Source organism: Condylura cristata, unplaced genomic scaffold (assembly GCF_000260355.1).
Source record: "Condylura cristata isolate star-nosed mole 26May11 unplaced genomic scaffold, ConCri1.0 scaffold00024, whole genome shotgun sequence".
Classification (NCBI taxonomy): Eukaryota; Metazoa; Chordata; class Mammalia; order Eulipotyphla; family Talpidae; genus Condylura; species Condylura cristata.
This window is the reverse complement of record NW_004567125.1, coordinates 146,627-160,799: the sequence shown is the minus strand read 5'-3', so window position 1 is coordinate 160,799 and position 14,173 is coordinate 146,627. Positions and strand designations below refer to the sequence as shown.

The window sequence follows — 14,173 nt, the reverse complement described above, 5'->3', positions numbered from 1 at the left end:
AGGAAATGGTACTTCCAAGAAATAGGATCTGCCTTTGAATAAATAATGAATTAATTAAAATAAACTGGTATTCTCTCCCTTCCCCTCTTCCCCAAATCTGGCAAGACTGGTTCAGGAAAGAAGTGAAGGGCTATGCTCCCTTAATCTGTCTGATACTAGCAGCCATTTTTTCCTTCACAGAGCCTGAGGCAGGCAAAGTCCAGAAATGTTTTCCTTTTATTTCAGAGTAAAGGAAATAAAGTCCGACACTCCCCCCACCCCACCCCCTTAGCTTCTTCATCACCCAGAACCTGGAGTGAAGGGAAATCCAGTCTCCCCCAGTCTCCCGTGAAGACCTCCCTTCCCCCAATCCTCCTTTTTCTCAAAGTGGCAAGGTTAGAAAAAATTAACTATATTGTGGCTCCCCTGGCATTGGGCAGAGGCCCCAGAGCAGCCAAGAAGGAAGGGGAGAGTAGGTGAGGGAAAGGACTTCCCTTTCACTACACAGAAGCCCCTCCCAGGCAGAGCAGCAGCCCTGGCTGGCTTCCAGAGGGGTGGAGGTAGGTTATGGGGCAGGGAGAAGAGAATAGCCCTGAAAACCTTTTCCCTTTAACCTGACATATTTATATATTTACAGTTAGAAGGGCAGGGAGGAAGCTGGGGGTAACATTAGTTCCTCAAAGGCAGGGAATGAAAACCAAATAGCACCCCTGCTTGGTCACATTTTCTGATCTCCTAAAACCTTCTCCTAAAGCCTTCTTTGGGAAAATGGGAAACAGAAAGTACTGGACTAAGGGAGGGAATGTTTGAGGGTCCTGAGCCCAGAGCTCACTCCAAATGAAGATGAAGCAGCAGAAGGGGGCAGCTGGGTTCCACCAAGAAAGGGCAGCTCCAGCCCCATCTCTCCACGAGCTCCCCACATCTTCACACGGCCCAGGGCGGGGGCTACGCCAGACCCATCTCCTCCAACACACTGCGTGGCGATTCATCCTCCTAAGGCAGAGACAGACAGGGTGACGCAGAGACACCAGGAGAGGCAGACAGGGAATGAGGGAGAGGAGGTGGTCAAGAAAAAGCAATCACGAGGACAGAGGCAAGAGTGAGGGTGGGGGGAGCACAGAGACACGGGGAGGGGAGAGAGAAGCCAATATGAGCCCAACTTGGAAAACGCTGGAAACCCTACAGAGGAGCTCACTATCCTCCACAGACCACCCCCCAGGGCCAACTGTGGCTAGGAGGGGTTCCAAATTGAGTCTACCACCACCCAGAGACCCCAGAGTGTGGTGAGCAGGGGGCTCAGTCTTAATATCTGAGGGAAATGGAGGGAAGTTGGAACTGAGGTGCTTTTCCAGGGCTGGGGAGTGGCAAATGGCTTTTATTTTTTTCCCTCAGAGTTGGGGGAGTGGAATAAGAGGTTGGCATCAGAGAAGGTGAACCAGACTGCAGAGAGATGAGTCATTGGGGTCTGAGCAGAGCACTAGTAATAGGAATGTGAGTGTATGAGTGTGTGTGTGTGTGTGTGTGTGTGTGTGTGTGTGCAGGGGAAGCTGGACCAGTGAGTTGGCAAGTTCAATTCTGCCTTTTCTCCTACTGCAGAGATGAGCCCCCACATCTCTCCCCCTCCTCAGAGCCAGCTCAGTTGGCTTGCTCGTCACTGCAGATTCTGGTGACTCATCTCCCTGCACCAAGTCTCAGCAGTGGCACAGCAGAGAGGGGGCAGGCAGTAATGGGGAGAGGGCAGGCAGTAATGGGGAGAGGGCGGGGGTGCTAGCTATCTGGGAGAACCAACAGCCAGGTGTCCACTACTCAACCTCCAAATTGCCAGTCTTTTGCATCTGCAAAGCAGACTTTTGAGTATGTGTGTGCAAAAAAGAAGGAGGGAGATACCATGGAAGATAAGAATAAGCTACCATATGCCCCTTCTCCTATTCTCAGAGCCTTAATACCAAGAGAAGCGTGGGACAAGGAAGTTTGACTAGGAAGAGGCTCCTTGGGGCAATTGGCAGGGCAGGCTATGTGCCAGTTAGGGCCTGAGGGCAAGCTGGACAGCTGGGTGCCAAGGGGACCAGATGCTACAGGGAGGGGCTGCTAGGTGGTGGTGGGGAGGGGATAACTGTGACACCCAGCAGGCAGGGTGTCCAGGGAAGGACAGGTACACCCTGCCTTGGGACTCCTCTCGTCTGACCCAGGTCCATACCTCCTGCAGCAGGTCAGCCTGTTCAATAGCCTTCAGCACACTCTTCTTGGAGGTATCCTGGACGTCACCCCCCATCAAAAACTCATCCAAGATGAAGTAGGCCTTCTCGAAGTTGAAGATGATGTCTAGCTCGCACACCTGGAGGGAGAGAAGGCAGAGCTGCGTGATCAACCCACCAGCACACACCCCTCTTTACTTCTGAAGGTCTTCTCCATGACCATGCCTTCAACCTTGGGTTCTGGCCCTGGTTTTAGGTCGGACCAACGCTTTAGTGCTTGGTTTAGCTTTTCCTTCTCCTTGTATCTTTCTCTGTGATTATGTTCGATTATGTTGTAATATATTAGGTACTACTAGTATTAGGTTGCCTGAATCTCCTCCTTAAAAAAAAAATTATTTATTTATGTATAGAACTGGGGTGTAGGCCAGAGGTATGGAGGGGGTGAGAGGATTCACCAGAGACAGAGTGGGGAACAGAATAGGTGGATCTACTGAGATACACTGTTGAGGGGAGCAGCGGGCCAAATGTGCTCCATGTGGGTCAGCTCCCTGCCTGCGGACTAAACTCAGGCTGTGGTGGTGACAGAGCTGAGGCTTCACCCCTCTGCCACCAGGGAAGCCCCTGCCTAAATCTCCTCTCGACTCTGTTTTCTGTTACATTTTCCCACCAACTCCCATATCTGTGACACTGTTCCCTCTAGAGTACCTCTCCCTAGGTACTGTGGGGTAGATTCAGGAGAAGGAGATTCCGGATTATGGGTAAAAATACTTGAGTTCCAAGTAGGATCCGTCATAAATCAGCCAGCTGTATGTCATTTAATTTCTCTTTTCTCAGTTTCCTCAGAGACATCAATTCCCACTCATAGGATGCAGTGAGAGATAAACAAGAGACCCTGAAAGCACTTTGTGAATTCAGAAGTGGAATACAAATCATGGAGTTTTTAAATTAATGTCTGAACTGACTGCCAAGATGTAGACAATACCCCCTTCATAATCTCTGGGCATGGGACCCAGGCATGACCATAGATTCCAATATAAAGTCAAGGTCTAGAACTTCTGATAAAATCTGAATCTCAATGGCTTCTGTCCTTATAAGAAATCTGAGCTGAGCTCCAGGTGGATTGATTAAATGGCAGATTCTGTTCCTCACCTAACTCCCCCAGGCCAATTCAGGGGTGTGGCAAATAGGTTTAAGGCTTTTGAAAAGATTAATTTCTGTTCTCACTGTTCCCTCTAAGTCTTCCAGGGCAGAGACTGGAAGGGCCCCACACTCTGGTCAGAAAGGGGAGTGCTGGATATTGAAACTTGGGTGGGGGGAGACTTACACTGCCAAAGTACTTGTCCAGGAGCTCCACATATCTGTGGATCAGTTCCAGCGTGATGAGCTCATTGTCTTGGCCCTCGATGGCACAGCAGAAATAGAGGCTGGCGTATCTGAGGACAGGGCACATGAGGGAAAGCTGAGAGGCTGGTTGGCTTCAGGACCCAAGGATTCTGCACTTAATCTTCCCATTTTTCCCTATTCCCAAGTCAGGGTCTGTGTCCCTACTGGGCAAAGGCAGGAAGGCCCTTTGGCCCACAAACAGTAACTCACTCTTTGTAACGCAAATACAGGCAAAGCCGCAAGCTTTCTCTCTTGCACTCTGACCTGCTCAGTTTGACTCAGCAAAAACCTGAGCCAACTAATTCACCTGCTCAGAAAAGGAACTGGAAAGGGTGTACATGTATGGGGGAAGGAGTGTGGAGAAGCAGCACGGGATCTATGATGGCAAGAGCAAATGCAATGGACAAGACAGAGCCATGAGCCAAGGTATGGACATGAGGCAGTGTCAGGCTTCAGCACAGGCAGGTGAGAAACAAGAATTTCTTCCAACTGTGTTTGGAAAGTAAGGGATGTTGTAGTTCTTTCCTGCCCTCCAAATGTCCTTAGCGCCCATCTCTCCCTGACCTAGGGGGCCACTTATTTTTCATTTATTTGAACTCACTGCCAGACACCAGTCAAGCAGGATCCAGGCAGGTCTGTAAGAAGGTGAGGATCACCTTTTATAGACGACTTTGAGGTCCCTCCACTCCAGGAAGCTGCACATCTTGGGCTTTCGAGCCAGAACAACCTGCATAAGCTCCCGGACCATCTTCTTTCGTTCCTTGTCTGAGGTGGCCAGATACCATTTTTGCAGCCGCAGTTTTCCCTGCCGGCTGAATAGCAGCATGAATCGCATCTGAGGGGAAGGGAGGGGAGGCATAAACAAACAGTCCCAAACTCATCCCATCTAACTTTACTCACAGCTCCTGCTTTCCTCAAAAACCCAGCCCTTGCTGTCAATTCTGGCTACTTTCCAGCTTTCCACCCTCGAGATCAGAGTTTCTGAGCCTGTCATTTGGGTTCAAGTCCCATCTCCACTAGTTGAATATTTTGCCTTGGGCAATTAATTACGTTGTCTTTGGGCTTTAGTTTCTAGCTGTAAAGTGGAGATAATAAAAGCTCTTACCATAGGAAGCTGAGATTAAATGAGCTGATATATGCACAGTGCCTGGCCCTGTTACACACTGTAACACATTAGGAACTGCTAGTATTACTCTCTGAGCTCCTGTTTCTTAAGCTTGTTTTCCAAAGGTAAGTAAAATGCCTAGCGTGGTGACAAGCAGCCCATGGCTGCTTTTCTTCCATGCACCTTCATGTCCATGCTGAAGTCGGGTATTTTATCCCCCTGAGAAGTTACTCCACTTTCCCACCCACCCTAGGCAGTTTTATTATTCCCAAAGGGTTCCGAAGTTAGCACACGGTACTGGATCCTCAAATTCCACCCTCCTCTCTCCTCACTCAGATAATCTGGCTACTGACATTTCTCTTGTATTTAGGGCTCCTGCTGCTAAACACACACTTGTTTCCAGATAACATGAGACCTGTTCCCTTTCAGTCTCTCAAAACACAACCATCAGGATGGTTCTCCTAGAGACTGTTCGTGGGACAAAGTACAACCTGGATAGAGTGTGGGGAGAGAGGAGAAAAGGATCTTTCAGAACTCTCGATCCCATGCACCCCTAGCTTCCCACTTTTATGGGGTCCGGATCACATCCAGGAGTCATCTCATTCTCTCTTCAACTCTACTCTCTACTGGCATTGCCGGGGCTGGAACCCCTGGGTGTTTGGAAGAATACTACTTTAGTAGGCTGAAAATCGAAATGCAAGCGATCTGGGATTTTTGGCGCTAGGGAAGGGAAAGCGTCGCTGGTGTGGCGGGAGGAGAACACCAGACCGCGAGGGAGTTTTGCGTGTTTAAGGTGGGGGGTGGGGTGGGAGGAGCAGGAAGACGGAAGACCTGGGCACCGGAAAAGGGATTGGGAGGGTAAAGGAGGAGGGGACTGAGAACTCAGGGCCCGGGGTCCCAAAACGTGGTTTTGAGGACAAACCCTCGAGCTCCCTTCGTCTTCCCACCTCACTCCACCCTCTAGACGAGGAGAACGACAAACCCAGGCAGGACGTCCACTCCACGCACCCGGAAACTATTCCCTCCCACACATCGTCCCCCACGCCGGTCGCCGCTTTCACTCTGGGCTGCCCGGGAACTGAGGGGCTCGGCGGCTCGTTCCTTCCTTTACGAACAGGCCCCCGGCACCCGTATTCCTTGGGCGAATTCCCTGCAATGGTTGGGGTCCTTTGGATCGCGACCCGCACGCTCCCCTGGGCTCCCAGTCGCCCCACGGCCGCCCAGTGACCCCCACAATCGCCCTACAAAAGCACCCCCTCTCCGCCTCTTCTCCCTAAAGCCATTTCCAGTCGGTCTTCCTTTTGAGGCCGGCTCGCCCACCCGCCCAGTTACGTGAGGGCCTCAGGGGACCGGAGAAAGAAAGAGCGGCTTAGACAGAGGGTGGCCCCCAAGGACCCCGCAGGTGCAGCCCACGCCCCTCGGTTCCCCCTCCCCTCTCTTCGCACAGCCTACCATCCTGCAGCCTCCGGCTTGGCGCGTCCCTCTTCGGCCACCGTAGGTGCCAGCTCCACTCCTTTTTTATCTTTTCTTTTCCTTCCTTCCCAGTCGCTTGAAGCCCCGCCCCGTCCCGCCCCGGCTTCTAGGCCCAGAGTGTTGTGTACTGCGCAGGCGCCTAGGCCGCTGTGCGCGCGGGCGGGGTTGGAGGCGGAGATGGGGAAGCCATAGCAACCAGGTCCTTGACTTCAGCTTGAGTAGCCCTGTCGTCATGGTAACAAGGCTGTCAAGTGGGCAGGTTGGAGGATGGGAGAGGAGGACAATGAAGTCCTCGCGCATTGGAATCTTGGGGGAAAAGGCGGGAAAAGGGGTGAGAGGAGGGTGGACCGTGTGAGGAAACAAGGTGGACGAATGGAAAGGGCGTGGGCTAATGAGAGGGGACAGTGTGAGTACCGGATGGAAGGAAGGAAGTGAGATGAGGAAGATAAGACAAAGGATGGGGAGGGGGGTGCAGACATAAGTAAAGTATAGAACTTGAACTAGGTATTTCCTGAGAAGCTGCTAGATGCAGCGCTCTAGAAATGTGTAGGCAAAGGAGGAGTGAGAACTTAAAGAGAAAAGGAAGGGCTGATAGAGAAGATGATGTAAAGAAAAGGGGGGAGAAGACTGAATTAAGGTGAAAGGGGAAGAAGTGAAGAAAGTCTTCAAAGTCAGAAATGAGACAGATGTCATGAACACAGGTGTAAGGTGAGGGTGTAAATTCTAACCTGAGCTTTTGGCTGAGGATGTGAGCGTGTACACTACATCCTGTGTGTGTTCATGTGGTAAAGTGGTTTGTATATAAGAAAAAAATCTTAAATTTTGTCATGCTGAAAACTCAACGGTTATTTTTAGATAATTGGTAACTAATGATGCTGTTATTTTTGAGTAGCACTTGGAGCTTTGTTGGTAAGGTCTGCACTCTGTATGCTTCCCCCCCTTTCTCTTTGTTTCAGAGGTAATTTTGCTGTTTGCAAGAGGATGGGCCTCCTTCACTTGGGGTAGAGTTTGATCCCTGACCCCTACTTGATCTTCAGCCTGGGGTGGTATCATTTAACCCTCCATTTCCTCATTAAAAAAAATGATAATATGCTAGGGTGAGACTGGAGAGGTCTGCTGCACCATGTGGGTTAGCTCTCTGATGGGAGAGAAATCAGGCTGTCTCTGTGACAGCCCTTAGACTTAACCTCTAGGCCACCCTCTCATCCCCCACACCTCTGGCCTACACCCCCGTTCTTCTATGCAAAAATACATCAATAAACTCTCTAAAAAATAATTTAAGGGCCCTCCATTGTGGCACAACGTGGTAAAGCACAGCACCATGAAGCTATTGCAGCCACTGCAGCATGATTTCCATCTCCAGCCAGGGAGGTGACACACATGGTGTGGCAGACCTCTCCTGACCTGCCTGCTGCTCCCCTCAGCAGTGTATTTGAGTCAATCAGCCTGTTCTGCTCCCTATTCTGTCTCTGGTGAGTTCTCTCACTCCAGATCCGCAACTCTGGTCTGTACCCCAGTTCTGCATGCATGCATAAAAAAATCTTTTAAAAAATAATGAAAATAGTAATACCTACCTGCCACCTGTGTGTCAACCTATCTGTGTAGTCACAAGGATGTCTCTGGCACGGTGTAGACACTGGACACTGGAAACAGCTATAATCATTATTCTTTCCCACCTTCTTTCTTCTAATGCTTTTTCTTGCTTTCTTTTTCATTTCTCTTTCTACTCTGCCTATACCGCAGGTTTCCCAATGGCACAGATATTGAGTGAGCCACCTTGGAGTTATTTTTAAGGTCAAGTGTTCAAAAGAACAGACTATCATAGTGTGGAAAGGAGTGGAAGTGTGTAAGAAGAAAACAAAGGAAAAGAAGTAGGGGGAAGAGATTGGCTACAAGGAAGTACTGAGCAGTGAGGTAAAGACAGCACAGAGAGGTAGATAACAGCCTGTAGAATTTTGGAAGCTGTACAGATATAAATTCCTACACTTCTTGGAAAGCTCATACTTTCTAGAATTTCTTGCCTCAATGTGTGCAGCTTGTTTCTTTAGCTGCAAAAAAGATGAGATTCATGAGAGAACTGATAGAATTATGAATTTTGCTCATGCAGAACCAGAACTCAAGTTGTTTAAACTAGTTAGAAGAGCATGGACTGGATTTATTCATTGTTAATGAATGATGAATGTATCAGTTGGTAGATCCAATACTCTTTGTACCTGAAGATGAATTCAGATTTGATGTAGTGGGCAGATGGGAGTTGTTATGGTTGTCTGAGGTGATAAATAACTTGGAGAAAATGTTTTAAGAAAGCTAATCCAATAAGGGGATAGTTAGAAGGAGAACTGGAAGACTGGAAGTCCTCTGAGAGGCAGTTTTGGGAATCTTGGTGTAAGGATGAAGTGAAGAGGGACACATTAGAGAGATACCTGTAATCCCTCAATTGATAACTCATCTCAACTGAGAAGAATGAAGAAGAATCAGAGATGAGCCTGAGACTTAGTGGCACCATGTGGATAAGTGTCCAAATGGAAGAGGTGACATTCTCCTTCATAGGTGCAGATAGTGTTTGCATTGTCTTTCTATCAACCGTGCTGATACTTCCCAGTGCCTGCTCTCATCTGGTTGGAGAGCTGTTCCCTGTAGTAGAAGCAAGTTGCAAATGAGCTCTGATGTCTTTCATCCGTGAGTCTGTGGTCTGTTTCTCCCTCCTCTAGTGCTCTCTATTCTCTTTTTTTGCCTGCTCCTTAAGTAGCCATAGTTCCCCAGTCATACCACTTGCAGTCACCTCTGACATTTAAAAAAAGACTAAAAGTTAATTTTTGTGTAAAAGAACTGGGGTGTAGGCCAAAGGTGCAGAGGGTGAGAGGCTTCACCAGAGACAGAGTGGGGAGCAGAACAGGCAGAATAACTGCTGAGGAGGGCAGCAGGTGAGACAGGAGAGGTCTACTGAAGGCAGGGGGTTGTTTTGGGGGGGCCCTGTTGAACTCAGGCTGGTCTCAAGGGTTAGTGGTGGTAGCACTGAGTCTTATCCCCTAGACCACAAGGAGAGGCTAATCTTTTCCTTTTTTTTTTTTTTTAACTGAGCAACTGAAACCTTTACGCTGTCCCTAACAGTCCTGATGGTCAGAACACTTTCTTTGGTAGATATTTTCTATTCTTTTTCACCTTCTATTCTAAACCACCTCCTGAGAGTTTGGGAACCCCACTTTATGAGTCTGCAGGGAAAGAAAGCAAGCTCCCACTGTAGCCGCTGAAATTTCTAAACATTTGCTTTTTCAGCCTTCTTTGCAATGCCAGAATGGAGCTGTCTCCTGGATTTGGCCAGTTAGTGCATCTGCCTGCATTTTGGCCTGAGAGGGAATGAGGTGGGTGTGGGGTGATGGAGGGTAGGTAAGACGTGCAGAAGTTCAGAGGATCAAATATTTCTGGAGGCAGTGGAGTGTCCCCAATGGCATCATCTTGTGGGACAGAGGTACCAGTGATCTGAACCACTGTTCCTAATGTGAGACACACACACCCCCAACCTGAGTCTCTGGCCTTCCTATAATTTTCTGAGCTCCCCATTTTCTTTTTGCATTCAGCAAGTCATTCTCTTCTTTATAACTAAGAATTCTGATAAACTTGATATTCATGTCACCTTGTCCGTTGATTGTAAGATCCATCATCCATGTGGCCATGAGTCCTTCTGAAGAACATCTTTTGTTTCTTCAAAGCACCCAGGATATTGCTTGTCGATTGACTAGTTATAATCTGTCTGCTTAGTCGTCAAGCCCAGATATTTAAAAAAAAAAAAGATTTATTTATGGCCCTCCCTGGTGGTGCAGCAGGTTAAAGCACAGCACAAAGAAGCTTAAGCCACTTTCGCAGGAGTTCGATTCCTGCCCCAGAGGTGACCACATGGCGCGGCAGACCTCTCCTGACCCGCCTGCTGCTCCCCTCAGCAGTGTACTTCGTCGATCTGCCTGTTCTGCTCCCCACTCTGTCTCTGGTGAAGCTTCTCGCCGCCCCTGAGCCTCTGGCCTGTACCCCAGTTCTGTATGAACAAATAAATAAATCCTTAAAAAATATGCTAAGTTCAAATTTCATGTTTAATAGCATCTATTTATTATCTAGTATTCATGTTAGATGATAAACTGTCTTCTGCACCGGGTGTTTGTTGAATGAATACATGTATAGTGGATCCCCCATTTGAAAATTCCATTGTCATCTCAAATTTGCCCCAAATGAGTTACTTTCCTTCTGCCTTTCCCCCCAAACCATCCCATATCTTGGTTTCTCACTGGCCATTCCCTCCAACCCCCTTTTCCTAGCTGGCAGTCTGGGTCATGAAAGGAAACATTCAAGCATGTCTGAATGCCTGGGAAAGTGAGAGCACACTGGCTCAGGTGTCCTGAGGAGCAAGGGAGACATCTGAAAACCAGCTACTTGGGACGTCATCCTCCTGTGGGCTCACAGCCTGCCTTGCTGGTCTTTTTACTTTGTAATTTTGTTCACACTGCTCTCTGAAGTGCCTTGCCATTTCTTCCCCAAACCCCTTCCACCCACCTTTTTTAAAAAAAAAAAATTTTGTTTATGCATACAGAACTGGGGTACAAGTCAGAGGTGCAGGGGGTGAGAGGAGTCACCAGAGACAGAGTAGGGGAACAGTACAGGCAGACTGATGAAGTACACTGCTGAGGGGCGCAGCGGGTGGGTCAGGAGAGGTCTGCCTCGCCATTTGGGTTGCCTCCTAGGTGGGGATCAAACTGAAGCCGCTGCTGCTAGCTTGTAGTGCTGCATCCTAACCTGTTGCACCACCTAGGGTGGCCCCAAATGCCTTCTACTTATTCTTGAAGTTTCAATCAAGGAGCCCCTCCTGTTGAACCATTTTATTGTGGAGCACTCAGTCACACGCCACATGCAGTCAGTCTCCAGAAGATAGCTCCCTTTAAAGGCTCTTTTCTTATGGGGACCCCGAGGAGCGTCCTGACACAAACCTCAGTGGCACAGCCTGCCGCTCGCCCAGGCTGGAGGGGACACCAGTGCCTGTGCACGCCGCCTTTGCCTAAAGCCCCATGAAGCAGTCAATACCGGAACGATTGCTGTTAGTGTTCCTTTCCATCATTTTGCATAGTTTTTCAGCTTCCTGTGTCTGTTCTCCTTTGGTGCTTGAAGAACCATCACTTTTTAATGCTTCACAGCACTCAGTATAAACTTAGGCTTTTAGATAAATACTTGTTCAATTGAATGGAGCTCAAACTCGCAAATTTTGGCCAGAGCCACAGCCACTTCTCTTCACGAACTTTCCACTGGAGTCAAAGCGACACCTGGTGGCTCAGGGAGAAAAGGCTGCACTCAGGACACCTGTGCTCAAGCTCAGGCTCAGGCTCAGGCGACAGTAGGTGCAGATGCTCTGGTGGCCGGCAGCACGGCTGCTCCTGACTGTGGGCCCTCGTCTGTGTTCAGGGAGACCTGCGTCCCTAAGGCTGCAGAGGCGCGAGCTGTCCCGCACGGTGCTGAGCGCAGAGGTGCATGATAGGAAGTCATTATCACAAGAGCCAGTGACTCAACCTCTCCAGCTTAGTTTCCTCACCCCATCCGCAAGTGCTTGCTACGATTAGTACAAAGCAACTTGCTTGAGAAATCTAAAATCCTAAAAATGGTGTAAAAAGCAGATGGTATCTCCTTACAAATTCACTCCTGTTGAATATTTTTACCATTGAGGGATTTGCAAAATTCCTACTCCTTACCCACTCCACTCGTGGGCAGAGAAATAATTCCATTGTGTGAGATTTACAAGAAATCTGCAGTAATGATGGCTGGTGGCAGATATTGCTAGATCTTCCTTTCTAAAGAAGTAAACAGAGGAAGAAAGTCTTGGAATGGCCAAGGAGGGGCCCAGGCAGAACCAACAGAGCTGGGCAGGCCCTGCACAGTGAGGCTGCACCAGCATCTCGGTCCTGAAAATATCTGAGAGGAGCAGAGGGCGTGTTAAATGGGGCACTTCCTGGAGCGAACGTCCTCTGCAGTGATGAGGCCTTCTAAAGAACTTTCTCAGCATGTGTGGACAGGTTTTGAACTATAGGCTGCAGAATTAAGGCTATCTTGTGCTTTTTGAAGCATCTTGTAGAACAAAGAGGTTCTTTCAGTTTCCAAGCAAGTCTGTTACATATAGGTAACCTCTCAACAACTAGCCCAGAGCCTGGATTTGGTGGTATTTTTCAGGGTGTAGGAAAGTGAAAAGGTGGGTCCCCACACCCCTGAATGCTTGGATTATTGTCTTTGTGACCCCAGCTACTCTCTTACCAGCCCAAAGCAGGGTCTATAGGAGAAGAAGGCAGAAAAGTGCCCTGTTATATTTATCAGAGGATTTGTTTTCCTTGGTTTCAGTTTTCTTCATCAACTAAGGTCTGAAAATATTAGGTACAATAAGCTATTTTGAAAAAGAGCACATTCATATAACTTTTATTATAGTGTGTTGTTATTGTTATATTTTATTATTAATTATCATTGTTAATCTCTCACTGTATAAAATATTACAATATAAAATTAAACTTTATCACAGATATATATATAGATAGGATACAGCACAGTATTACAGGATTTGGGACTATCTGCAGTTTTAGGCTCCTCCAGGAGGTCTTAGAAGGTATTCCCCATGGATAGTGGGGGAAGGCTGTGTTACTGTAGGAAGAGGAATGCTTTAGCACCAGATGAAGTTTAGGCCTCAAGACTATAGAAAGAAGCCTCTTGTGAACTGGATTGGACTACCCTAGTTTTTTCTATCTCCTCTAAATGTTGAAAAGCAAGCTGAATGGCCTCTATGGTCTTTTTCTCTAGCTTTACAACCATGTCTTGATCCTACAAAGCTTGCTAGTTACACAGTAAGACTAGGAAAGGAAAGAGGAAGAGCTCATTGACGGTGAGAGAATGAGAGAGGCTCGGGGCCTCTTACTGTACCAGGCTTCATTGGGACAAGTTCTGATCACTATAATTCCATTGTGTGAAAAATTCCATTTTCAATCATGAATCCAGAAAGGGTATTCATTCATTTGCTCATTGTTCAGTCATTCAATATAGAGGCCCTTCCCATCCCTGCTTCCCTCACAGGGGGAAGTCCAGAGGCATTTTGGTGTGCCTCAACATGATACACTACAATATTCAAAGGAGACAGCGTTGATTGACACCTTTTTAAAAAATCATATAATATTTTATTTTTACATCATTTTGTGCCTTTTTCCATTTCAGTTGTAAGCCCCCATTTGCTTCCCATAACCAGATCACCCATGTGCCATCACCACAGTCCAGTGCATTTCTCTCCCCCTCCTATTTTTGATCCCATTCCCCACTCCACCCCCATAAAATGTCTCTGGTATATAGCTGTTCATTAGTATTATTTTCTCGCCTGGTCTGTTATACTGTTGTTATGAGTGAAACCATTCAGTATTTTTCCTTTTCTTTCTGGCTTATTTTACTAAGCATGATCTTTTCCAGCTCCATCCATGTTGCTGCAAAAGGCATGTGTTTATTTATTTCTTTTTTTTGGGTTGCTGAGTAATATTCCATTGTGCATATGTACCACATCTTTTTGATCCAGTCATCCACTTTTGGACATTTGGGCTGTTTCTGTGTCTTTCCAGTTGTAAATAAAGCAGCAATAAACATGGGGGTGCAGGTGTCTTTTTGAATCAGTGTTTTTGTGTCTTTTGGGTAGATACCTATGGGTGGGATTGCTGGGTCGTAGGGAAGCTCCATGTTTAGCAGTTTGAAGAACCTCCAGTTTTCCATAGTGGTTGTACCAGTTTGCATTCCCACCATCAGTGCAGGAGAGTTCCTTTTTCTCCATATCCTCGCCAACATTTGCTGTTGCTAGTTGTTTGAAGATGTGCCATTCTCACTGGGGTGAGGTGGTATCTCATTGTGGTTTTAATTTGCATCTCCCTTCTTACAAGTGATGTTGAACATTTTTTCATACAGGATAAATTTTTTCATACAGGGTGGAGAGAGCACACAGGACTATGGTGATGACAGCCTATGGGTGAAGTGGTAGTGGGAAGTCCAT

At 47.6% G+C, this 14,173-nt stretch overlaps 1 protein-coding gene across 1 annotated transcript; it reads right to left on the bottom strand.

Moving 5' to 3' along the window:
• Positions 1-222: 222 nt before the first annotated feature.
• Positions 223-6,233, bottom strand: AP1S1 (adaptor-related protein complex 1, sigma 1 subunit). The gene is made up of 5 exons (XM_004688257.2): positions 6,115-6,233; positions 4,214-4,392; positions 3,499-3,607; positions 2,177-2,314; positions 223-972 (listed from the first exon to the last, which is right to left on the bottom strand). The coding sequence occupies exons 1-5, from the start codon at positions 6,115-6,117 to the stop codon at positions 925-927; spliced, it is 477 nt and encodes a 158-aa protein (XP_004688314.1). The 5' UTR covers positions 6,118-6,233; the 3' UTR covers positions 223-924.
• Positions 6,234-14,173: the final 7,940 nt, after the last annotated feature.